Source organism: Pipistrellus hanaki, assembly GCF_964339955.1.
Source record: "Pipistrellus hanaki genome assembly, chromosome: 3".
NCBI classification, from domain to species: Eukaryota; Metazoa; Chordata; class Mammalia; order Chiroptera; family Vespertilionidae; genus Pipistrellus; species Pipistrellus hanaki.
In genome coordinates, this window is record NC_140505.1 from 143,943,792 (window position 1) to 143,970,345 (window position 26,554).

General features: G+C 48.5%; 3 protein-coding genes and 1 pseudogene across 4 annotated transcripts in view; all 4 read left to right on the forward strand.

Moving 5' to 3' along the window:
* Positions 1–6,497, forward strand: part of FAIM2 (Fas apoptotic inhibitory molecule 2) — a 29,497-nt gene extending 23,000 nt beyond the window's left edge. The window contains exons 12-13 of the mRNA XM_084877506.1: positions 4,744–5,621; positions 5,664–6,497. Coding sequence (XP_084733632.1) covers positions 4,744–4,893 — 150 coding nt within the window. The 3' untranslated portion in view covers positions 4,894–5,621; positions 5,664–6,497. The remainder of the gene's footprint in view (positions 1–4,743; positions 5,622–5,663) is intronic.
* The window catches only part of RACGAP1 (Rac GTPase activating protein 1), a 190,894-nt gene that overhangs the window by 128,310 nt on the left and 36,030 nt on the right, over positions 1–26,554 (forward strand). The gene's annotated exons all lie outside the window — the stretch shown is intronic.
* LOC311619730 (enhancer of rudimentary homolog) lies at positions 12,913–13,922 on the forward strand (annotated as a pseudogene). The gene is made up of 2 exons: positions 12,913–12,924; positions 13,582–13,922. The product of its transcript is annotated as an enhancer of rudimentary homolog (transcript).
* On the forward strand, positions 19,778–26,034 carry BCDIN3D (BCDIN3 domain containing RNA methyltransferase). The gene is made up of 2 exons (XM_084877141.1): positions 19,778–20,024; positions 23,698–26,034. Exons 1-2 carry the CDS (start codon positions 19,791–19,793, stop codon positions 24,319–24,321), a joined length of 858 nt encoding a protein of 285 aa, XP_084733267.1. The 5' UTR covers positions 19,778–19,790; the 3' UTR covers positions 24,322–26,034.

Sequence of the window (26,554 nt, forward strand, 5' to 3'; positions counted from 1 at the left end):
CAGCTCGTGGACTCGGCGCCTCTCCCCCCTCACCCTGACCCCCATCTCAACGGAGGGCACAGGCTTGTTTCTTCCTGAGGAATCCCCAGAGCCCAGCCTCACTCCCGAGCCCGAAGGTGGTGGCAGGGCCGGCTGGGCCCAGCTCTCTACCCCCCAGGAAGCCTGCAGCGCTCCGGGCCCTGAGCTCTGTTTGCACCTCTCGCCCCATCTCTTCTGTCCTTACACACGTGCACGCACGTGTGCACACACACACACACACACACACACGTGTGCTATGCCCCAAGGAGTGTCCCGTGGTAGGAAGTGTGGGATTTGGGTCTCGTGGCCGTGTGCAGTGGGCACATCGCCCACACCGGCCTCAGTCTCCTCAGCTGCACCAGAGGCTGGGTCACGCAGCCCCTGCCGCAGGGGCTTGTGCTGGGAGGTCACCATGTGTTCGTTTGTGTGACACTGACCTTTCTTTTTACATTTCCTAACTACATAACAGGTGAACACGCTTATTCATACATCTCATTTTTTAAAATCTTAAATACTGTAGGTAAGGCTAACATTGTTTTGGCCATGTCCCTCACTGCCTCCCCCACGGGTAACCGCTGAGATCAATATCCTTCCAGGCCTTTCTGTGTGTGTGCTCTATAGATATTTGCTACACAGACTCCTGTGAGGTTTGTCTGCTAACATCTGATACGGATTTTTCTGCAACTTGTTTTTGTTTTTTTCTTGTGATAGCGTATGTCAGGGATGTCTCTGCCCCGGAACTGCCGCCCACAGCTCCTCACCCGCCCTCACTGATGGCACCGGGTGTTCTCGGTGTTCCGCGGTGGGCACCGAGGCCGCGGGGACAGCCTCGGCCTGCCGCTGTGTGCTCGCCTGCTGGCGTTTCTGTGGGGTGGACGCGGTCTGTGTGTTGTTTTTTATGCTGATCCAACGCATTGCAGCCTCAGCGCTTTGTATTCAGGGCCTGTTTGCTGGTGGCTCTGAGCTGGCCTGGCCCTGGCCCGCTCCCTCGCTGCCTCACGCCTGGGAAAACAATGGATCTAAGCCCGAGCCCTGGCCACAGCAGGGTCAGCCCGAGTGCGGAGCCAGGGGCCCTGGCCAGGCCCAGCGCTAGCCAGTTGGGTGAACCTGGAAAGTTGGCTTTGGATCCCCTGCCTCTGTGCACGCCCCTCCCTCCCTCCACCCCATCTCCATCAGAGTGAGACAGGTCACCTGGCTGTGGCCCTGGACAAATGACTGCCAGCAAGCCAGCCACCTGCCCTGAGACGCCTTCCCTCACATGTAAAATAGTGACAGGAACACGCACCTCCTCAGGCAAATTGGGAGCGTGAGATGAGATAAAAGAACAGTGTGTAAAAGGACTCTTCAGACATCAGCCTAATCCTCTGCCTCTTGCCCGTATCCACTTGCTCTTGTCCTCAGCTGGCTACCAACTCAAGTACCTGCTGCCCTCTCTGTGGTTGACCCGTTGTTTAGCTCTCAGCTCAGATCTTGGCTGCCAGCTGAGATGTTAACTGTAACCAAGATACCTGGCTCTCAACCAAGACGTTAGTTAGCAATGCTTACTGTCACCCAGGGGCATTATTGGTGGGTAACTTTCCCCTATAATGAATGCTTGCTAATAATCTCTGGTGGTGTCTTTTGCTCTCATCCGATGGCTAGTTCTCTGAAGGTGAGTCCCCTGAGTCAGTAGATGCTCCATAACTATTGCTGGGAATGAAGGAAGGAAAAGCCTGCAGTTGCTTCGCAGGCGTGAGGTGGCCGAGATGGGGGATGCCAGGCCGCGGGGTGGAATGTGGGGCAGGCTATCCCAACACAGATAAGCATCCGTGGCCGCCGGCCAATGGCAGGGGCAGAAATCACTTCATTCCTCTTTTCTCCGCGAGAAGAGCCAGCTGGCGGCTCTCAGGGGCCTCCTGGGTGAGTGTTCCTTGGAGGGGCCTCCGCCAAACCCGGTCAGGTCCCAGCCTTCGGAGCTGAGAGATTGATTTTCATTAGCTCACCCAGGGGTGACCAGGCTCCGGGCAATCAACCAAGCGAGCTACTGATTGATACGTCAGATCAGCAGTTTATTAACTTCTGCTGGCAGGCGTGACTGCTTAGCAGCGTGTGGCACTGGATCGGCCCCTCTCCTTGTTCTCTCTGCTGAAGGAAAGTGTTTGGGGGGGGACCCAAATCAAACTCAGGAGCGTGGAATGGGGCGAGATGATTCTAAAGAACAATAATAGTTGGTGCTGCCTACATTGTCATTTATGTGCCCTCCAAACCACACGGAGGTGGGGTCATCACTACCGTCCCATTTTGTAGATGAGGGTGCTGAGGTCACGTGGGTGATGGCTACTGAGGAACGGCCCGGCACTCAGACCCAGGGGTTCCCGCTCCAGCCCTGGGCTCGCGGGTGCCCTTTCCTCAGTGCCGCGGAGCCAGAAAGGCCGCCTGCGTGAGCAGGGCATGGCTCCCCATTCTTCTTCTGTGGAGGCCACACAGCTTTCCTAGGAACATATCTGCCTCCCCAATGAGCGCGGGAGACGCAGGAGGCTCAGCAGCAGCAAACACATGTTCTCAGGAGGGCACCTCTCCTGCAGATAATAACAACAAAACCACACCAACAGCTCCCATTCATTAGGCGCTCACCGCGTCTCAGGCGCCGCGCCAGGCGCTTTGCACGCATTGTCCTCCTGTCACAGCCACCTCGGGAAGGTGTTCCGCGCTCACTGTCTCGGAGACCAATGCCTTGCCCCGGGGCCACCGCTAGCGGGTGGCGGAACTAAGACGAGAATCCAGTCAGTCTGACTTTGAAGCCTGCATTCGTCACCGGCCCCCACTCCTCGCCTTCCAGGGTGACCCTCCTCGGGGCCCACGTGCTGGACTTGCTCCCTGCTGGGGCCTCCGCCCCCGTGCCCCGGGGTCATGGGCACAGAGGCAGCGTCCACACGGGCTGCACCTAAAGCAACTCCAAGGAGCCTGGGGCCTCGAGTCAGGGAGTCGGTGTCCGGGGTGAAGGGAATGGAGCTGGGCACAGTTTCCAGGGTAAAGTGTTAGCTGGCCCCTCCCTCCGTCTCCTTCCCCCCTGCTCTCCCCATGCTGCATCTCCTCACCCATCACACCCTGCCTTCTCCGTCTAGCAAACTCCTACTCATGCTTCAAAGCCCCGGCGAAGTGTCACCTCTCCCGGGACACCTTCCTCCTACCCAGTCAGCCCTAATTATGGCATTTACCATTGTTTTTTAAAAATATTTTTTATTGATTTTCCATGGAGAGGAAGAGAGGGGGATAGAGAGTTAGAAACATCAATGAGAGAGAATCATCCATCAGCTGCCTCCAGCACACCCCCTACTGGGGATGTGCCCGCAACCAAGGTACATACATGCCCTTGACCAGAATCGAACCTGGGACCCTTTACTCCGCAGGCTGATGCTCTATCCACTGAGCCAAACCGGCCTGGGCCATTTACTGATTTTTATTGTATCATCTCGGACTCCCCACTAAGCCGGGAGCCCCCAGAGGTGGGCGTTTGGGTCCTCCGTCGGCTGCGGCTCTCAGCACGTCGCTGGCGCCCGCCCGGCATCAGTGCCGTGTAAGGCATGTTTCAGAGCGCCCAAGGAGTACGGGGCCGGGCCCAGGTGACGGGAGAGCCGGGCACAGCCCAGTTAGCAGGAATGTGAATCGATCTGAAGAATTCCAATCCCGTGTGGATCAGTGGCTCATAACCTTCGAGGCACGGGTGGAACTTTTTGGCTTCTTTCTCCCAGAAAAGTACAGCATGCCTGTCCGATGTCATATGCTCCTTCTTCTGGGGTTCTGCTCCGCACGGAGGGACCCCATGAGAAAAGCTGTCCGGAGGAGTCGCGGTGGGCAGTGGGAAGGCGTGGTGGGGAGCAGCAGGGTGGCCCAGAGGAGCCATCTCTAGGGGAATAATGATTCATTGTCCGGGAGGCCGAAAGGGCGCCCGGGGAGAGCCTGTCTCCCGGCAGGAGGCACACACACACACACACACACACACACACACCCGCGTGCTGTCCGCAGGCAGCAGAGCTGAATGGCGAAGCACTGGGGCTGTGGAGGAGGCCTGCTCAGGTTCAAGTCCCGGCTTTGCCATTTCCTAATTGTGCAACCTTAGGCACGTACCTAGCGTCTCTGGGCTGTGGTTTTTCTCTGGGAGTCACAGAGCCCCTACTCATAGGGGTGCTGTTAGGACCAAGCAGGCTGATGTCTGGGAACACCCTAATAAATGCCCATTGCCTGCTCACTCGTACTTGAAGCGTTCATTTGTCTTCTAAGAGCAGGGCCCTGGCGGGGGGAAGGAATGGCAAGAAGACGGGGGCTCAGCTTGAAGGCCCCTCAAGGCCCCCTCCTCCAGGAAGCCTTCCTGGCGCCCGGCCACCCCCACACGGGCCAGGTTCCTGTGATCCGCACCCGGCGCTTTGCTTACACTCACACTCACATCTACTTCCCTCTAGACTCGAAGCGCTGTGCGGTAAGGGGTCTTCTCTGTTCTGTTCTTCACTGTGCCCCTGTGCCTGCACACAGTAGGTGCTCCGTGAATAGGTGCTAAGTCAGGGACAGAGGTGTTGGGAAAGTTCCCGGTTCCGGGAAAGTTCCAGAGGCTGGGCTGGAAGGTCGGTGAGCAGCCAGGCAGCGAGCGATAGTAACACAGTCAGGGGTGGGCCTGGGTGGGGACACTGGGCCCCCCGGGTCAGGCTCACAGAGCCTTCTGACTCCTCCTCTCTCTCCCCCTCCCCTCAGTTCCTGGCGTTTGACACTCAGCTGCTGATGGGTAACCGACGCCACACGCTGAGCCCCGAGGAGTATGTTTTCGGAGCCCTCAACATCTACCTGGACATCATCTACATCTTCACCTTCTTCCTGCAGATTTTTGGCACCAGCCGGGAGTGAGGAGCCCTCCCAGCACCCTCCCCTCCGAGAATGCCCCCCGCTGGCCCTCCGCCACCCTGTGCCCCTCCCTGTAAGCCCAGATATAAACTAGCTGCCAGCCCAGCCCGGGGCCAGCCTGCTCACTCCCTCTGCCCACCCTCATCCTCACCCTCTGTAGCTCGTATCCATGCCCCGAAGGGCCCATGGAACCACGGTCGCCCCAGGCCCTGTGCCGTCCTCTCCCCCCGTTACACCTCCCAGACTGAGCCGGTCCAGGCTGGAGGCTCCTCTGGGTTGGAGGACCCAAGAGACAAGAGAGAGGAGAGTGGCAGGATCTCAGAGGGAGAGGCCCCGGAAGCCTGGCTGAGGCTGGCGCCCCACCACGATTCCCCCCACGGCTGCCACAGCGGTGTGACGGAGGGGGGGCGGGCAGCATACGGTCCTGTGTCCAGGACACCTCCTCTCTCTCTCTCTCTCTCTCTCTCTCTCTCTCTCTCTCTCTCTCTCTCCAGGTCAGGCTTTGTAAGGAAGGGGTCGGGCGCGGCTGGGAGTTGAGGTGAGGGTGCTCTGCAGGGTGCGGAGGGCAGGCGGGGAGGCGGCATGGCTGCCCCCGGCTGTGCCATCTTCTCTCCGCTCTGAGCCGAACGGCTTGTTCTAGGGACTGGAGCCTGGGCCCAGAGCACCCAGAGGGGCGTAGGAGGGCAGTGCCACCCACCTCCTGGGTCGTGACAGAGCAGTGGGGGCGGGAGGTGGGAGCAGGAGGCCCTGCTCCTACGCGGGCCCCAAGGGAGGTGGGCGCAGGGCAGCCCCCTGGGAGGTCTGGGCTCTGCAGTCCTGCCGGGTCACCCTGGCCTGCACCCCCCCACCACCACCGGGAGGCCTGCGGGGCTGGTAGGACTGAGCTCTGTTCCTCTCACCCTCTTCTCTCGGCCCCCAGGACGCTCCCACAGGCCGGGGATGAGGGCTCTGCCCTGAGGACTGCATGTCCTGGGGGAGGAAGGGTCATTCTGACTGAGCCCGCCCCACTGGGAAGGAATCTACCCTGCCCACCCCCACTCACCCCAGCCCTTCCCCAGGCCCTGCCACCCGTCCCATCGCTAACCCCTCCCCCATCTCATCCCTCGCCAGCCCCCCCCCCCCCCCCCCCCCCCCGAGGCCTCAGTTGGTTGTGCCTAGGTCCCTTTCCCTTGCTTCTCTGGCCACTCAGCACGGAGTCCCTAAGCCCCCTCCACTCCTTATCTCCTCATCTCCCTCATTTGGAAGCCGCCCAGCAGGGCCAGCCCCACGTGAGGCGGCCAGGGCTCCTTATCAGCCCCTGGGCGGCTGAGATCTGCGGCGGGAATGCGTCAGCCGCCCAGCCCCCTACAGGCCCCGCGGGGAGGGGCCGGGAGCCCGCGGCCCGGCAGCCAGCACGTGTGGGCAGGCCGGGGCCAGCGGAAAGTTACTGGGTGGGGTCAGGGAGGTTCAGAGCGGATTCCTCTCCCTCTGGATACCTCTCACCCCGGCCCGAGGGGCCCGTTCGCCCGTGGGGAGGATGGCTGCGGATGCTGTCTGTGATCCCAACCCCTCCCTCCCCACCCTTCCTATTTTCAGCTTTCAATAAATACTGCAGAAGTCTCATTGCACCTTGGGTACTGGAGGGAATAGGGAACCAAGAAATGACGGTGGCCTCTGTGTGTGAGAGAAAGGCCACCGTGAGCGTGGGTGAGGTGCCTACTGTGTGTCGTCCTAAATGAATCCGTTTCAGCCGTCCTTCACAGGGGGTACTCCGCCCGCAACCGTGGCAGAGGGGGTCCGGGGGCTTGGAGCCGAGCCCAGGGTGGTACAGCTGACAGGCTGGGAGGGCTGCGATGAGGCTGCGTGGTGGTCAGGCATCTCCCCTCCCACGGCTGCTACCAGCTTTCCGCTCCGTGAGTCTCTCCTCTGGACACAGCAGGGAGGCCAGTGTTTCTCGCTCTCTGTGATTCACAGTTGCTATCAGCAAGAAGTAAGGCCATGGCCAGGGTGGCACCGGGAGGCACCAGGACACCCGTTTCCACTGATACCCTCATCCAGTTGCCCTTTGTTCTCCTCCAGGGGTCCTCAAACTTTTTAAAGTGGGGGCCAGATCACGGTCCCTCAGAGAGCTGGAGGGCCGGACTATATGAACTACTAATTCCTACTGTAACACCTCGGCTGCGCTCACTGCCCAAAAAACCTGGCGGGCAGGATCAGACTCCTCTGAGGGCCGCATGTGGCCCGCGGGCCGTAGTTTGAAGACCCCTTGCCTCTGGTCTGAGGGGTCAGAATTGCCTCCCCCCCCCCCACCACCACCACCACACACACACACACACACACACACACACACACACCGTCCCTTGGCCCTGCCACTTTTGGGCTAGGCCTTGGTCTTGCTTCTCAGAATCCCTTTCCCTAAGCCCTTCTCTTCCCAGGACAGTTTATACAGAAACGGGGACTGGAGAAGCTTATCGGAGGCTGATCTCTAAGAGCTGGGCAGCGGGGGGAGGGGAAGCCGGTGAGGACGGGGCAGCTCAGGGCCATCGCCACGCAGAGTGTGCTGCCGTCTGCCCCTCTGGGTCCGGAGGGTTCCACCTCCATCCCAGCCCCCGAGGAGCCCCAGGAACAGCCGGATGGGCCTTGGAAGGAGGAAGGGCCGGGGAGCAGGAATGCAGGATTAATAGAAACCTGAGAAACCTAAAATAGGCAGGTGTCAGAGGAGGAGAGGACCTGCTGGCCCCTCACATTTTTGGCCGGGGTGGGACTGGGTCCAGGAAGGGGTAGGTTGGGTTTCATAAAGCTAGAGGCAGCAGGAATCTGACCATCTGGGATGTGGGGTCAGAGGTCCCTGCCGAGGGGAAGACAGACCAAGAGGTCCGCTTTGGAGAGTGCAGACTGGGGACTTCCACACGGATTCCCAGGTGCGTGCCTGCCTTCTTGGGAAGCCCCAGGAATCTTGGCTCTTCCATCCTCGGCGTTTCCTCCCGGGGGAGTCCGGATCGGACAGACACCCTTTCTCCAAGAGGCTCCGTCTCTCCCTCCCCGGCCACCTGGAACAAGCCCCGAGGCCGCCCGCTCTCCAGCGCGGCTGGGCTGCACACCAGCACTTTGCTGCCCCCTGGTGGCCACCTGAGGAAAAGCAGGGCCTGGTTCTGTGCGAGAAGCTGGGGGTCCTATGGCAGGAGCTATGGGCAGGTTTCCATTCCCGGCTCTCCTCTGACCTCCTCAGCTCGCACCCTCCTCCAGCTTTCCCTTTAGTCCACCGTCGTCGCACCCCTCGGGCTTATCTGTCTGCTGTCAACCACTGTGCGCCACCCCACCGGGGGCTTCCTCCCTGTGTCTGAGGGCAGACACACATCCTCAGACCCAGGTGCTACCCTTCCCTGTCCGTGATGGATGGGAGATAAGAATAAAAGTCATGTGACACCTGAGCGGTTTCCTTTGCCGGCCTTTCGCTTGTCACCTCAGATGGCCCAGGGAATCTGTGTGTGAGTTTCAACTGGTTTTGGGGCGAAAGGTCCACCCCAGAGCTGCTGCTCCCAGTGTATTCAAGTGGGAATCAGCTCTCCTCCAGTTCATGTGGAAAAGGGACACCGGCCCCCCTTGGCACAGATTCTTGGGATCCCAGAGCTGGAAGGAATCCCAGAGAGCTGGCACTGACCCGTCACAGTTCTCCTGGCAGCTCCTCCCAGTGGGGCACCTTCCAGCGGAGCCTGCTCCTTTGTGCACAGTTTCTTAGAAGATTATTGTTTTGACCCAACATGTGTTTCTCTAGAACAGGGGTGGGGAACCTTTTTTTATCTATCAAGGGCCATTTGGATATTTATAAGATCATTCACGGGCCATACAAAATTATCGACTCAAAAATTAGCCTGTTATGTTTGGTCAAACATTTAATTAACTCACCCCGAATGCCTTGGCAGAGCCAGACCAAGTGATTTCAGGGGCCTTATAGGGCCCTCGGGCCAGATGGTCCCCACCCCTGCTCTAGAGGGAAAGCCTCTTGTACCTGGAACCTGGAAGGATCCCCAGAGAAGCAGCCTCGTCACCTCTCCTGGGATGCTTTTCTCTGTCCTTCCACAGGTGTCTGGCCACTCCAGCCTCGGAGCCCCTGCCCTGTGCCACTCTAGCGGGGCCTTAACCACTCCTTCTGCCTCCTTCGATAAAACCTGAGCTCCTTGGAGGCATGAACTATCTCTTGTTTACCCTTGAATACGCAGGATTTGTGATCCTGTCTTAATAAACAAGTTTTGAATGAATGGAGGGATGAATGAATGAACCCACTCCAACCCTTCATTGTACCTAAAAGGGAACCAAGGAGAGGAAAGTACAGTTACTTATCCAAGTTTATACACAAGTTAGTGGCTGGGAGCAGGACTAGAAGGCACATGGAGTGATGAGCATGTTACCAAGTTCTTCTGAAGAACTTGTTTCCAGGGCTGGGTGTGAGAGGGGGACTCGGGAGCAGCAGGAGACAGTATCCTCACTTCTGACAGGTCTGGGTATCCATTCAAGGGAAGGAGCAGGGCAATAGTTAGGGAACTCTGAAGAGAGAATAAATAGCATTCATTAAGCACCCACTGTGTACAAAGCACTTCCAAAGGCAGCGAGAGAGAGGAGAGGGAGGAAACACTGACTACTGCAGGAGAGAAAACATACACAACAGCTCGAGACCACCTCTCTGAGAATCCCAAGAAAATGCTCTTTAAAGTCGCCCCAGCAGGGAAGCAAGTGCTGAGATGTGGAAAGGGGAGTGAGTCCTCCAAATCAGGGCCTGAAGTGGATAAAAGGCTGAGGGGCCTGACTGGTGGGCAGGATGGGATGGCAGTCCAAATTAGCGGGAGGGGGTGGGGGAGAGTAAGGAGGGAGCAGGCTCCCTCACCTCCTCTGCCTCCAGCCCTTCAGCCTCACTATATCTGTCTTCTACCCATTTCTGTCTTCATTAGCTTCCGAGGGCTGTTGTAACAAATTACCACCAGCTGGGTGGGCCATAAAAACAATTTATTCTCCCACCGTTTGGAGGCAAGAAGCCTGAAATCAAAGAGTCAGTAGAGCTGGCTCCTTCGGAGGGAGAATCATTCCCTGCCTCCCTCCTGGCTTGTGGCGGCTGCTGGCTATCCTTCGCGTTCCTTGGTTTGGGGCTGCCCTCCATCTTCCCATGGCCTTTTCCTCGAGTCTCCCTGTGTTGTTGTTTTTGTTATTGTTGTTGTTCTAAATATATTTTTTATTGGCCCTAACCAGTTTGGCTCAATGGATAGAGAATTGGCCTGCCAACTGAAGAGTCCCAAGTTCTATTCTGTTCAAGGGCACATGCCTGGGTTGTGGCTCGATCCCCAGTGGAGGGCCGTGCAGGAGGCAGCCGATCAGTGATTCTCTCTCATCATTGATGTTTCTCTCTCTCTCCCTCTCCCTTCCTCTCTAAAATCAATAAAAATATTTTAAAAAATAAACATTTGTTTTGATTTCAGAGAGAAAGGGAGGAGAAAGAAGTAGGGGGCGGGGTGGAATTAATGATTAGCTGCCTCCTGCACAACCCAGTCTGGGGCCTCAATGTGAATCAAACCGTGACCTCCTGGTTCATAGGTTGACACTCAACAATGGAGCCATAGGGTCGGGCTGGGTCTCTCTGTTTTGAATCTCTGTTTCCTTTCTTTTATGAGGATACCCATTATTGGATTTAGGGTCCAATGAAAATCCAGGATGATGAACTCTTCTTTTTTTAAAAAAGAAAAAAATATATATTTTATTGATTTTTTTACAGAGAAGAAGATGACATGATTGTCATTGAATAAATGAGTAAATTCTTTTCTTTTATATTTTTAAATATATTTTATTGATTTTTTACAGAGAGGAAGAGAGAGGGATAGAGAGTTAGAAACATTAATGAGAGAAAAATGAGTAAATTCTTGATACTGTAGGATTCACAGTTTGTCTGGTTTGTGTTGACAACTACCGTATTACCACCGTACCATATACAGGTAATAAATTTCCTTTATTTTCATTTAACAATAAATGTGTACCATATTCTTCTTCATGGAAAAATAAGACCTAGTGCATCTTTGGGAGCAAAAATTAATATAAGACACTGTCTTATTTTCGGGGAAACAGGGTAGCTCTAAGCCCCTTTGTTAGCTCCTTTTTCTCCGTGCCAGGGCAGCCATGTGTAAGTGCTCAAGCCAAGAGACCCTGCTCAGGGCAGCTTTCCAGCCATGCCCACCAAGTGGCCTCCATGCCAGGGAACAGCCATTTTGGTAGTAAATTCTCAAACTTCACCTATTTCTCCCCCTAGCCATTTGAGTCTTCCCTGTCGGGGCCCAAAACATCATAGATCATGGACAAACCATCCCTTATGTGCCCTGTCCAAATTTCTAATCCACTGGATCGGTGAGCATAATGAAACAGTTGTTGTTTTAGCCAAAACCGGTTTGGCTCAGTGGATAGAGCGTCGGCCTGTGGACTGAAAGGTCCCAGGTTTGATTCTAGTCAGGGGCATGTACCTTGTTTGCAGGCACATCCCCAGTAGGGGGTGTGCAAGAGGCAGCTGATCAATGTTTCTAACTCTCTATCCCTCTCCTTTACTCTCTGTAAAAAATCAATAAAATATATTTTTTTTTTAAAAGAAGAAGAAGAAGAGGTTCAGGCGATTCATTTGTATATAAGAAGCTTGGATTTAAGAACTTTGAACTTCATTCTGTAGGCTCGAGGGTATCTGACATAGGTTTGTCCTCCCTTGGCATCCTTAGCAGGAGCTGGTTCTTCGTTTCCTCTTCCCAGTCTATTCCTTCCTGGTTTCATCACTCTGCCTCTCAGGAACTCCAAACCTCTCTAGTCCTCCACCCATTGCTCCCCTTCACAGACTTGCCTCAGCCACATTGTCCTGAGCACTTCACAAAATCCTTGAATTCTGGAAGTCCCTTGGGTTTGAAAGATGATAAATGAAAATATAAAGTTCTATGATTCTATGAAAGAAAACTGTACAGCAAGGTGATGTTGTGGAACTCATTATGCCTAACCAATAGTACATGCTGAAACGAGTCAGCTAAAATGATATTTAGAAAAATTCACAGATGCTAAGTCCATGGTGAATTAAGAGAAGCTGAAAATGCCTGTAGATGTGGTTCCCAATCTTTTCTTTGTAATAACCTGTATTGGGATATTTTCTGACTATAAAATGTGCATTGTTGAGAGTTTGGGAAATACATTATTTTCAAAAAGAATGTGGCTCTTCCACAGAATACCATGGCCTGGGTGAGTCTATTTTGAAGAAGTGGTGTTAGAAGAAGTTTAAGTTTAAAAATTTGGGCTCTCAAAAAATTTTTCAATCATTGTACTATTGATATTTGGCTCTGTTGACTAATGAGTTTGCCGACCACTGCTCTAGGATCTCCCCTCTCTCATCTGCAGAGGGATATAGAAGACTCACTTGAGGACTTCGGGGCCCCTGGGAAAGGCAGAACTTAGAGATGAGTCCATGAAGTCTCTGAGAGGGTCCTTCCCTCCTCCCCTACAGACCCACACTGGACTGTGCCATAAGGAAGAAATAAACCTTTATTGGCATTTGGAAGTTGTTTGTTACCGCACTTAGTCCACCCTGACTCATTTTATTCCATCTTTGGAGAAACTGCATTTACCGCCTGGGTCTCAATTTCTTCATCTGAAAATGTGGGGTTTAAATGGGTTCCCTCTTAGTTGCCTTTCAGCTATTACACTCTAATTATAAAATGTATGATTATTATTCCAAGTGGTTTCAAACTCTACAAGGACTAATTGCAGAATTTTTCCTTTATAATAAGGAGTACATTCTCCACTTATAGATGGGGTTGTATTCCAAAAGGACAGGTGTGACTCCCTTGTTGGAACACTGCTTGTGTCAGAAATAGATTCAGTATTTTAAAGTACACACAGAGTCATGCTTCATCCTCAGTTCTGAGGCTCCTTGACCCACAGCTGCAGGCAGTGAGTGAGGCGGAAAGTCAGGAACTGAGCAAAGGCTCTGAAGTTGACTAGAGAGGGACAGGATAGGAAGGCAGGATGAGGTGGGCCATGGACCAGGCTGTCAGTTTCACACGCTTCCTTGGGAGCCATCATACATGTGAATCATCCCAATCTTGGATATTTCCAATTACACTTCTTCATTTTACTAGTAACTGTGCTTGGGTACATGTTGTGTGCATGTCAGAGGTGGATTTATCCTGGAGCTAATGAAACTCAAGCTTCAGATCCTCACTCACACCAGGATCCTTCCAAGGCCTAGAATTATGTTCACAGGTTTTTATAAAATTTGAAAACATAAGATATTTTAGCGATAGTTGGTTAAGACTGACTTCTGTCTATTTCCACTTCAATTTCTCCTCCTTCACATTTCCCTTTGTGTTAGGTAGCTCTGGCATGGCCCCAGGCATTTTTGAAATCCAACTAGAAGGAAGTTTCATTGGGATACATTTCATTCGGTATCTATTCACATGGTTTACAATGACTCGCATGCAGAGTGGAGCTATGCCCAGCTGAAGGGATAGCTCCTGGAGTCTCTTATCAGCCTACTTTATTAACTCACCTGGAATTGGGACCTGTAGATGCAAGGCCAAAGTTCAAATCAAAATCTAAACATTTACTACAGCACCTGGCACCAGAGGTGTGAGGGGCTGTAGGACAATCAAGTTTTGAAAATGTATAAAGCCTATCGTTAAGCTCGTGTGTGGCGGTGTGGTGGAGGTGGCGGCTTCGCGAAAGAGTTTGGTGCGATGTCTCACCATTTTGCCGGTACAGCCTACCAAGAGACCAGAAGGCAGAATTTATGCTTATTATGAACCAGTGAATGAGTGCATGGGAGGCGTTTGTAAAATCTATGAAGAACATCTGAAGATAATGAATCCCAACAGCCCCTCTGTCACATATGATATCAGCCAGTTGTTTGATTTTATTGATGATCTGGCGGACCTCAGCTGTCTTGTTTACCGACTGATACCCACACATACCAGCCTTATAACAAAGATTGGATTAAAGAGAAGATCTACATGCTCCTTCATTGACAGGCCCAACAGGCCAGGAAATAGTTGTGTTGGAAGCATTTGGGGGCTGGGGGTGGGCTTGGAACACAGGTGTGTACAGCAATCTGTAGTGAAGTTTTGTATTATAGAAATCCTGATTCCATTTTGGTACACTCTAGCCAGGATTGAATGAGTTAGATGATATAATTAGAGCTATTACACTCTAATTATAAACTGTATGATTATTATTCCAAGTGGTTTCAAACTCTTGTTCAATCTGAACTCCCATCACCCCTCTTATTCTCTTTTTTTATTTAAACATTGTTATGATGACTTAGAAGGAAGTTTTTCTTTGTCAGTTAATGTTAATTCCAATCCTTCATATCTGCTTTAATATTCACTGTACTAACCCTTCTTCAAGTTGGGGCGGGGGTAGTGACACAGTTTAATTATGTGCTAAGATAAAGTCTTAGTAAAAAACAAATAAATGTTCTTTAATTAAAAAACAAAGAAAATGTATAAAGCCAGAAGCTAGTTGGAAGAAAACTCATCCAGTCATCAGCTATGCAAAAATATAAGCTGAGGTTTCTGTCCTTATTGACATCCAATCCAAAGAAGTTTTGTCCTGTTGGCAATTTACTCAGTACATATCATTATAAATGTATCATTCATTCTTTTCCTTTTTTATGAGAACTGTTCAAAATACCATTTATCAGAATTACAATCTTTTACAATTTGTGATAATGACATAAATTACTGATATTGACCAATATAATTAAAACTCAGAATACATCACTTATAATGAGGTTTTCAAAGACAAATTGGCTAGTAAAGTAGTCAATTCAAAGAGTACATCTAAACGGACACAAAACTCTGGGGAGGGTGGGTAGGTATGGGAGGGGTGGGCAATGGTAAAATATGTATACAGATAATAATTTAATTAAAAAAATAAAATTAAAAAAAACACACACAAAGAGTACATCTAGTCATAGTCAGCTTGTCTCAGTGGATAGAAGGTTGTCCTGAAGACCAAAGGGTCCTGGATTCAATTCTGGTCAAGGGCTCCTCCCCGGCTCGGCCCTGGTCAGGGCTCCTGCAGGAGGCAACCAGTCCATGTGTTTCTGTCACATCAATATTTCTCTCTGTCTTCCACTCTCTCTCTAAAAATTGATGGAAAAATATCCTCAGGTGAGGATTAACAACAACAACAAAAAAGAGTACATCTAAGCTCGGTCACTGCACAAAAAGATTTGAAACGCTTTGGAATCTTATAGCTCATAAATGAAAGAAATTTCCCCCCAGTTTGATAACAAACCTAAATGTTTATATGATATTGCCAAAAACAAATTGTGAACTTGAAAAAAACTTTCCAAAAAAATTAAAAGAAATTTGATGCTAAGAAAAGACTGAATTATCTTTGTAGTCTTTTCTGTAAAGAAGTACTATCATCCGGGACCGGTTTGGCTCAATGGATAGAGCGTCGGCTTGGGGACTGAAAGTCCCGGGTTCGATTCCGGTCAAGGGCATGTACCTTGGTTGCAGGCACATCCCCAGTAGGGGGTGTGCAAGAGGCAGCTGATCGATGACTCTCTCATCGATGTTTCTTACTCTCTATCTCTCTCCCTTCCTCTCTGTACAAAATCAATAAAATATATTTTTTTAAAAAAAGTACTATCAAATTATTGTCATATAAAGAAGGAATCAAAGAATAAAAAGCCAAAAATGTAGGGACAAAAGTAACATTCAGTCTTGACTGGGTGACTCCGTTAGTTGGAGCATCAACCAACCCAGACACCAAAAAAGGTGTGAGTTCGATTCCTGGTCAGGCCACATTCCTAGGTTGCAGGTTCCATCCCCAATTGGATGTGTATGGGAGGCAACAAATCAATGTTTCTCTCTATCTCTCTCTCTCTCTCTAATCAATAAACATATTCTCAATTAAGAATTTTAAAAAATAAGTACTATTCAGGTGTGATTGGCATTTAATTCATCAAACCATTAAGAGACTTTTTTTGTAATGTTTGTGGTATGTGTCAGCTTTTATTTATTTTTTTAAAATATATTTTATTGATTTTTTACAGAGAAGAAGAGAAAGGGATAGAGAATTAGAAACATCAATGAGAGAGAATCATCGATCAGCTGCCTCTTGCACACTCCCCACTGGGGATGTGCCCGCAACCAAGGTACATGCCCTTGACCGGAATCAAACCTGGGAACTTTCAGTCCACAGGCCAATGCTCTGAGCCAAATCAGTTTCAGCTGTGTCAGCTTTTTAAAATGTGTAATTTGTTGGGATTTATGTTCTTATTGTAAACTAGAGGCCTGATGCACGAAAATTCATGCAAGAGTAGGCCTTCCTTCCCCGGCTACCGGCACTGGCTTCTCTCTGGCACCTGAGACCCGGGCTGGCTTCTCTCGGGCCCCAGCTTTGTCAGGAAGGACATCTGGAATGATGTCTGGTCTAATTAGCATATTATCCTTTTATTATTATAGATAAATACTATTCACTTTGACATGTATCTTTATATTTGTTATTTTTTTATTTAAAACATCCCACCCCTACAATTATATAAGCACTGGGCTCCACAAACCCTGGCCAACTGCAGTGCAGAGTGTACTCTTAGGTGCTGCTACAGCTACTTGAAGTGTTGGGACTGGTCACTCAGGCCCCAGGACCAGGAGCTGAGTATGGTCAGGTCATCTGGACCAATTAGGCTCTGAAAAATGGATAAAAGTTTAAAAAGTCACCAGACTAGGTCAAGCTAACATGCTTCTTCATGGGCTCACCTCCGGGGTATTTTAGGCCCGCCCCTGTCTTTGCTTCTCGAAGACCCAGGATCAAGAGGAGCCTGCCTTTTACCATGTAGACCTGATGCCTTTTTTTTTTTCTGACAAAGTGTTTTAAGAATTCAAAAACTTGCCGAAACCGGTTTGGCTCCGCGGTAGAGTGTCGGTCTGCGGACTGAAAGGTCCCAGGTTCGATTCCGGTCAAGGGCATGTACATTGGTTGCGGGCACATCACCAGTAGGGGGTGTGCAAGAGGCAGCTGGTCGATGTTTCTCTCTCATCGACGTTTCTAGCTCTCTATCCTTCTCCCTTCCTCTCTGTAAGAAAAATCAATAAAATATATATATTTAAAAAAAAAAAAATTCAAAAACTTGCCCATGTCCTTAATCCTTAAGGAAATTAAACTCTTTCCTGGCAAATTGTGAGTGTGCAATGTGTGTAATTATATATACAATGTGTTTAAACAAGCAAACAAAAACAGTGTTTACTAAAGCAAGGTGATTCTAGCGCCTTGAAAATTAAGGGCTGTCAAGTGTTTGTGTTAGCATCATCAAAGGGGTAAGCTCAGCTCACCATAATCTGTCAAACACTGGGAACAGAAATTATACATACCCTTTTTCTTGTGCAGAGTACTGTGGTTTATTCAATTCCACTGTGACTTTTGGTCATTAACTTATGTCCCCAAATAAATCAGGCAGAGATGAAAGTATGAAGTAAAAATTGAGAGGAAAAGATACAAGGCCTGTTTTTACCCTGATGGCATTGTCTGCAGGGTCCATGCTTCAGTCCCTTGAAAGTTCAGCAAACCACTGGCCTCTTTAAGACAGCTGGCCAGATGTGGAGAGGTCAGCACACCTTGCCAAACCCTGGCTGACCCAGTTGGATAGTCTGGGCCATTCTGGCTTCTGATTTGAAACTGCTATCTAGACTGACCCCTTAGTTTCTCTCCTCATCAGCTGTTTTTTCCTGTCTCTGGCTCAGTCCACATTCTGCCTAGCTCCATTCCATCATGTCTATTTCAGTTTGGTTCCTTTCTCTCTTCCATTTCCATTCTTGTTTTTGCAAAACTGATCTGGCTTTAGTCACCAGGAAAGTTAATCCCTTGAATCCTTTATTGAGTTTGCTTTTTCTAAAAAAAAAATTATTTAATTGTGATAAGAACACTTAAAATAAGATCTGCCCTCTTAACGTATTTTTAAATATGCAGTACAGTATAGTTATCTATAGGCATAATGCTGTACAGATCTCTAAAACTTATGCAAATTTCATCTTGCATACCTGAAATTTATACCCATTGATTAACAATTCCTCCTTTCCCTCTCCCCCAGTGGCTGGCAACTACCATTCTATTCTTTGATTCTAATTTACTTCTTTCTTTTTAAGATGAATAATATTCATACACACACACATACACACACACACACACAGAGATATATAAATCTATCCATCTGTTGATGGACATTTGTTTCCACATATTGGCTAATTTTGAATAACAGTGCAATGAGCATGGGAGTGCTAATGTTTCTTTAAGATCCTGATTTCAATTCTTTTGGATAAATTTTTAAAAATGGGATTGCTGGGACATATGGTAGCTCTATTTTTAATATTTTGAGAAACTTCCATAGTGTTTTCTATAGAAGCTGCACCATTTTACATTCCCACCAATAGCACACAGGGTTCCAATGCTCCACGTCCTGCCAACACTTGTCTTTTGTTGTTTTTATAAGAGCCAGCTTAACAGATGTGAAGTGATATTTTGTTGTGGTCTTGGTCTTTATTTGCATTTCCCTGGTGATTAGTGACATGGAGCATTGTTTTATATACCTGTTGTCCATTTGTATATCTTAGAGGAATGTGAATTCGAGTTCTTTGACCATGTTAAAATCAGGTTATGGGGGGGGGGGGAGGGTTGCTATTGCATTATAGGAGTTCTTTATATAGTACGGAAATTAATCCTTTGCAGATACATGGTTTGAAAATATATTCTCCCATTCTGTAGGTTGCCTTTTTACTCTCTCCATGGTTTCCTTTGCTGTGCATAAGCTTTTTTAGCTTGATATAGTCTCACTTAACTATTTTTGCTTTTGTTTTCATATACATGAAATCATTGCCAAGATCAATGTCATGAGGGCTTTCCCTATTTTTTTTTTTTTTTCCAGTTTCAGGTCTCATGATTAAGTTGGTAATTCATTTTGAGTTAATTTTTGTGTAAGATAAGGGTCTAGTTTCATTCTTTTACATATGAATAGCCAACTTTCCCTGCAGCATTTGTTGATATTGAGTTTTCATTCAAATTTTTATTGAGCATCTGTGGCCCAAGCATTATGCTAAGGCATAGAGAATTCAAGGCTGTGAAGAACATAATGGTTGCATGCACACCCTCTGGAGCCAAAATGCCTGGGTTCAAATGCTGATACTACCATTTCTAACTGTGTGACCTTGAGCAAGTTACTTCCTTGTGCCCCAATGTCTTATCTACATAAAAGGGATACTAATATTTGTTGTTCTTTCCCCCACAGTTTGTATGAGGACTAAAGGAGTTAACACATGTGAAGAGCTTAGAAAAGTGTCTGATACTTGGTAAGCACTCTTAGTGCTGGCTCTTCAGGCCTAGTCCTTGCCTCTCAAGAAGCTCAGTTACACTCGCCCCGCCCACCTGTCCCACCTCTGCAGGCTGGGCCACGTGGGTCTTTTGGCACCAGTGGCACATGGCCCCTGACTACCCTTTTCTAGCATCATCGGACAAACCGGGTGCAGATTCCTGTGTCACAGTTTCGCTGCGTGACCCTGGACAAATAATTCCACTCCCTGGGTCTCACGTTATACATTTGTAAAGGAAGGAAGTTGGAACAAAATGGATTCCCAAGGTCCCAACAAACTCCTCGTTTGATAGTCCACGTTGAAACTGTTCGCTTGGGGAGACCACACCCTCTCTGCTCGTTTCCTCATCTGGACAATGGGATGCCGTTACTAACCACTCCCCAGGTTAGGGGAGGGCTCCGTAAGGCAAAGCAAACTCCGGTGTCCGCGGAGGCCCGGCGACGCCGCCTTCGTCCCCGCGCGCCTGGCCGTTCAGCGCAGGCGCACTGGCCGCGGCCGCGGGTCCCCGCTTCCGGTTCCGCCGGGCGGAGGAACAGACTGAGAAAAATGGCGGCGCCCACGGAACAGAACCCAGGAGGCGCAGAGGAGGCCAAGGCGGAAGAGGAACCGCGAGTTCTGGAACCCGGGGCCGCCCCGTTCGGAAACTTCCCTCATTATTCCCGCTTCCACTCCCCAGAGCAGCGGCTCCGCCTCCTGCCTCCGGAGCTGCTGGGCCGGCTCTTCCCTCAGGGGCCCGAGAAGAAGCCCATTCTGGGGCTGGACGTGGGGTGTAACTCCGGGGTGAGTGACAGGGGAGGGTCGGAGTCGGCAGGCCAGCGGTTGGTTGCCCCCAGGTCCGCTGGGATTCTGGCCTGTATGCTTAAAGGTATAGACGCCACGTTGATCTACTCCGGGCTCTCCCAGCTGCCCTCCAAGGCCCCACCGCCTTCTCTCTTAGGACTCTCCTGGCGGATTTTTTCTCAGCCACGTTCCGAATTCTCGCGTCCCCGCCTCCGCGTTCGCCACCTCTAGGCCAGACTCCGGTGGGAAGGGCCACCGTGTCTGGGCTCCTGGTGCTTGCCTTCTGTCCAGCGTGGGTGGCGACTTGGCTGGGGAAAGGGGGCTTCCGGAGACCTCGGTTTGGAAACTGGGGTTGGGATGTGTTTACTGGAAGAGATAAGCCAGAGCTGACAGAATCGTGCCTGGATTTAAGATTCTTGTGCCTTGCAGTGCAGAACAGAACCTGGAGTCAAGTTGATATTTATTTTAAAAGCACTGGGTTTAGAGTAAACCGTGTAGAGGATCGAGAAGTAAAAATACAGCAGCCTCCTGAAGGATGGCATTGCTATGTTTTCTTACCGAAAAGCATTCTTAGGTGTATAATGGTTATAGTAAAACCACATATAAAATAGCGAAATGTCTCTCTGACACCAAATGCTTCACAAGTTAATGCCCTCACTCCGCCTCCAGGAGTGGGAGAGGGTGCGGAGAATTTTATTGTGTTGCTGGTCATCGTCAGAAGGAATTTTGGTGGAAGGTTGAAGGCTATAGAGACACAACTGATCAAGGAGGGGGGGACATTTGGATACAGACTGGAAGCTGGAATGAGCAAATGAGTGTCTGTGTGTCTCCTGCAAATATTTCTCCACTATAATGATATAGGAAGTCACAGGGGGAAAGCAATGGAAGAGACTAGCTTTAAGGCTTGGGGTTTCATGAAAGGCATTAGTAAACCACAGGAGATTTTAAAGTTGACAGGGTGTATACACTGAGTGGCCAGGTTATTATGATCTCTGAATGCATAATAATCTGGCCACTCAGTGTATATCCTTATAATAAACAGCTAATATGCAAATTTTCCCCTCAACCAGGAGTTCGACCAGCACACAGGCCGGCCAACCCCTGTGTCTCCTCTCCCTGGCCAAGCTGGCCAGACCCCACCCATGCACGAATTCATGCACCAGGCCACACACACACACACTGAGTGGCCAGATTATTATGCATTCAGAGATCATAATAATCTCTCTGTGTATATACATATTACAGGCAAGGACATAGTTGCAGTGAAAGAGGGTAGTAGTTCCCAACCCTGGTTGTACATTTAGGGAGCAAGTCTCTACTGACCTTAAATCCTCCTTTCCCCCTATACAGTGGCAACTGCTATAATTTCTTGGGTATACATCCTGTGTGTATACAAGTATAAATATTTTCCTCTTTTAGAATTATAAATAATAGACACTATTTACACCTTGTTTTTGTTTTGTTTTTTTCTTTCTTTTTTATTGAATTTATTGGGATAACATTGGTTAATAAAATTATATAGGATTCAGGTGTACAATTCTATAATACATCAACTGTATGTTGTATTGCACCTTGCTTTTCATTTAATAATTTGAAGATCAATCATATGTCACTTCATTCTTTTCAGCAGCTTCATAATATTTTGTTGTGCAGATGTGCCATAATTTATGGGGTGCTTTGTTTAAATTTTAAAACTCCTAGACCCCCCCTCTAGATCTACTGAATCTGGATCTCGGGATATTAAGCCCTTGAGTCTGTATTTTCTTTTTTAAGCTTCTAGGGGACTCTAGGACTGGAGAATTGAGGATGGAGAGAATGAAGAGATGTGGTGGAGGAGGGACTGATGTGACAAAATGACTGGTCATGCATGGGCACACCCAAGATCAGATAGGAGCAGGGAGACAGGGAAGAAATAAATAGATGGGGAGGAAATTAAGTAGCATAATATAGAACCTTCCTACTCAAAATGTGTTCTTTGAACTACAGCATCCGCATGACTTAGAAGTTAGATTATTAGAAATAATCTCAGCTTCAACTCCAATTTGCTAAACCAGTTTTTAACAAGATCCCTAAATTATGAGTATGCACATTGAAGAGTGGGAACCTGATGTTGAAGAAAGAATCTAATGTAGCCTAACTCTTGCTGTGTGACATTGGACAAGTAAAGTCACCAGCCTCTGAACGGTGTTGTTGTTGGTTTTTTTTGTTTGTGTGTGTGTGTGTGTGTGTGTGTGTGTGTGTGTGAATTATACCACACATAGAGAAAAGTGCATGAAACATAAATCACTTATGAATTATTCTGAAGCAGACACCTTTATGACTACTTTCCAGAACAAGAATATTTTCAGTAGCCCACAGGTCCCCCATATGTCTTTTCCTATTCATAACCCCCTCTCTCTACCCAGAGGTAAGAACTAGTCTGACTTTTATTGTTTCTTTTTAGCTTTGTGCCCCTAAACAATGAAGTTTAATTTTATCAGTTTCTAAACTTCAAATAAATGGGAGCTTATTATGTATTTTCTTTTATGCCTTTTTCTTTTACTCAGTATTATATATTTGTGAGAGTCATTCATATTACTGCACTTACCTAAATTCCTTCATTTTCAACTGCTACTTAGTATTCCATCTTAATGTCTACATCATATTTATTTATTCATGTACTGTTATAAGACATCTGGTTTGTTTCCAGCCATGCTTTCTTCACCTGCACAAAAGGCATAAGTATTTTCTCACAGGATTATTGCATAGAGCAAATGAGGCCATGAATAGGAAAATGCCTAGAAGAAAAAAAATGTATAAAACAACACATTTGTTAGTAATAATGGTTATAGGAGTCAAAGTTAGAGAAAGGGATAGTGACTTGTTTAAGAGTAAAAAAAAAAGTGCTAAGAAGGTGAAAATCAACAACCACTGAAGAAGGAGGTCAGCAGTGGCTTTTGGGAGTGATGGAGGCAGAAGCAGAATAAGTCTCAGAAGGGGAGGTGAAGCATAGGACTGGTAGTGAAACAAACTGTAGAGTGAAGGCTAGATGAGGACTTTTTGGGATCCACTTTCCTAATAACAGGTTTGAGAAGCAGGTTTTTATAAGACGGTGTTTGCTTATTCCTCATCTTCCTGGTAAGAACACCAGTGATGCCCCTGGAATCCTTTCCTTCTCCTGGAAGTCTGAGAGATACCCAAAAGGAAAAAAAGAAAAAGATTGGGAGTTTACCAGCATATTAAGCTGGAAAATACTATTTTTTTTCTGCATCTATTATGCTGTAACTTTCAATCATACTATCCAGTCTGCCATCAGTCAGGAAAGCTTAGGGATGATTCATTACAGCCTCTCCCCCCTGGAGGGTGCTCAGAGCATACTCTGTGGAAACTACAGACAGGCTCCTTAGGGTATAGTTTAGAGCCTCACACCCTCTAAAACCTGGAGTAGGTGGCAGTCTCAATAGATAAGAGGATAAAATTTTACAAAGAAAGAACTCATGGACAAGTGTGGCAATGGTGGGGGAAGGAGGGGATAGAAGAGAGTATGGAGGGATAAATAGTGATGGGGGGAAATATTTAAAAGATAAAGAATTTATACATCTGTAATACTGTCAACAATAAATAAAAGAAATAAGTTTCTCTTCTGTTCACTGGTTGAAAGCTGCAATGACAAAGCTCTTTTGGATTCCTCTAGGATCTAAGTGTGGCTCTGTACAAACACTTCCTTTTCCTGCGCAATGGGGAGACCCACTCAGATGCCTCAAGAGAACTCCGTCTTCTCTGCTGTGACATAGATCCAGTCCTGGTGGAACGAGCTAAAAAAGAATGCCCTTTTCCTGATGCCTTGACTTTTATTACCCTGGACTTCATGAATCAAAGGAGCCGGAAAGTTCTCTTGAGCTCTTTCTTAAGCCAGTTTGGGCGCTCGGTTTTTGACATTGGCTTCTGCATGTCCATAACCATGTGGATTCATCTGAACCATGGGGACCATGGCCTGTGGGAGTTTCTGGCCCACCTCTCCTCCCTCTGCCACTACCTCCTTGTGGAGCCACAGCCCTGGAAATGTTATCGGGCAGCTGCAAGGCGTCTTCGAAAGTTGGGCCTCCACGATTTTGACCACTTCCATTCCCTTGCCATCCGAGGTGATATGGCCGGTCAGATTGTACAGATCTTGACCCAGGACCATGGCATGGAATTAGTATGCTGCTTTGGCAACACCAGCTGGGACCGAAGCCTTCTGCTCTTCAGGGCAAAACAAACCACAGAGACTCATCCAATTCCTGAATTACTGACAGAGGAAATGAAGGGAACAGGTTAAGATCCTTGAGATAGTAAGATGAGAGGGTGAAGAGATACTGAAAGGCTTTTATTCTGAGAATTATGTCCACTCTCCTTAAAAGCCTGCTTCAAAACCTGGCAGAAGCTTTTGGCAAAATGAAAAAATCAGTATTGTTCCTCATTGTCCAGGATGATTCTGAAGGAGAATGCATTTGTGGAGCAGTGAGCTGGGCTGACTGGCCTAGAGAAAATGATCCTGTTTCTGGGATATGGAAGGAGCTGCTTTTGGTGGTTATTTATAAAAACCAGGCTAGCCTTAGAATGCATCAGTTCCCTGGGCCCCTTGATTCTGATCTGGCCTCTTAATGACTTTACTCATCCTTCAGGCAAAACCTCACTATACAATTTGAAAAAACAGTCACTGGCCTGGCTAAAAGTGAGCATAAATAGGAAAAATCTCTTATCTTCCAGAGCAGGTCTTAATCCTCAACATGACCAAGCTACAGACACTAAGCAAGATGGACTGGCTGACATTTAAAAGATATTTAAAATATCTAAATTATTGAGGGAGATGTAGAAGTGAATAAACAGCAGGAAACTTGACTTCAGGTAGTGAACATTCAATCCTATTATATATAATAAAAGGTTAATATGCAAATTGTCCCCACAGGTGGGAGTTTGACTGATAGGGAGTTAGATGTGCACAGACCACCAGGGGTGCTGGAAGCAGGTGACAGTGGAGTCACTGCCAGCCCCAATGGGCCCCAATGAGAGCGGGACTGTAGTGGGGTGGTGGAGCAGGTGAGTAGGCGGTGCCAGGTCAAGGCAGGTGCAAAGGGAGGCCCCGGCTGGTGGCAGGGGCAGGCAGCTGGGGGAAGGAAGGCCCCTACCAGCAGCTGGCAGCCACTAGGGACCCTACCTGTGCACGAATTCCATGCACCTGGCCTCTAGTCTATATAGAGTGGGTAAAAGCAGAACTTTCTTACCTACCTATATAGACTAAAGGCCGGATGCACAAAGATTCGTGCAAGAATGGGCCTTTCTTCCCCTGGCTGCCGCCTTCACTCTGGCCAGAGCCGCCTTTTCACTCCAGCCTGGAGATGCCTTCCCGCCTTCCCATGCTGCCCAAAGGCCCAGAGCAGCTGAGGCAATTGGTGCTTAAGTATGCAAATTAACCCATCTTTATTGAGTTAATTTGCATACTCCTGATTGGTGGGCATAGTGAAGATATGGTCAATTTGCATCTTACTCTTTTATTAGTGTAGATATATAAAAGAATCTAAACCAGTCAACTGGCCAGTAGCTATGATGTGCACTGACCACCAGGGGGCAGACTCTCAAAGCAGGAACAGAAACCCCTGGCATGGAAACATGGAAAACTGATTTATAACTCTATAATAGAAGTTATAATCATTTATAACTGATTTATAAATCTCAAGGGGGAGAGGGGAAGGTGGGAAGAAATAAACCAGGGATCCTGTATGCATACTAGAGGCCCAGTGCACGAAGGTCCCTCAGCCTGGCCTGCAGGGATCAGGCCGAAACCAGCTCCGACATCCCCCGAGGGGTTCCAGATTGCAAGAGGGTGCAGGCCAGGCTGAGGTACCCCACCGGTACTTGGCACCAGGCTATTAGTACAATATATAAATGATGTGTTATAGAATTATACACCTGAAACCTATATATTTTTTATTAATGTCATCCAATAAATTAATAAATATATAAATAAAAGTTTTAAATTATGAACCCAAAATCCAACTGGTGTAAATGAAATGAGGTTGTATATTGTAGGGGGCCTCCTGGGAAGGCACATGGACATTCTTTAAGTTGTCAGCTGAGCCCAGGCATTAGCAGGGTCTGTGTTCCCGGTTACACACAGCAGCAGGGTGATGGGGGTGGTGCCTTCCTCTGATCAGCCTGGTCGCCTTCTGCAGAGGACATCCCCTGAGGGCTCCCGGATTGGAGAGGGTGCAGGCGGGGCTGAGGGACCCCAGTTCATCAATAGCCACCTGAATACCAAATCTGGAGCCTCTTTTCAGTCTTCCTCCTGGGCAGTGACACCAGTGAACAATACTGAGCTCTTCTTGAACCTCTTGCTCTCCCTTGGTTTCTCCACCTTCTCTTATTCTCTTCTCTCTCTTAGTTTTTTACTACCCCTTAGGCATTTGGTTCAACTTTTAATTTTGAACTTTTACTTGGTGATTCCAGGATTCATCTTCAAGAACATAGTGATTTGGGTCTGGAATGCTTTGTTTTGCTTTTTGCATTTTTTA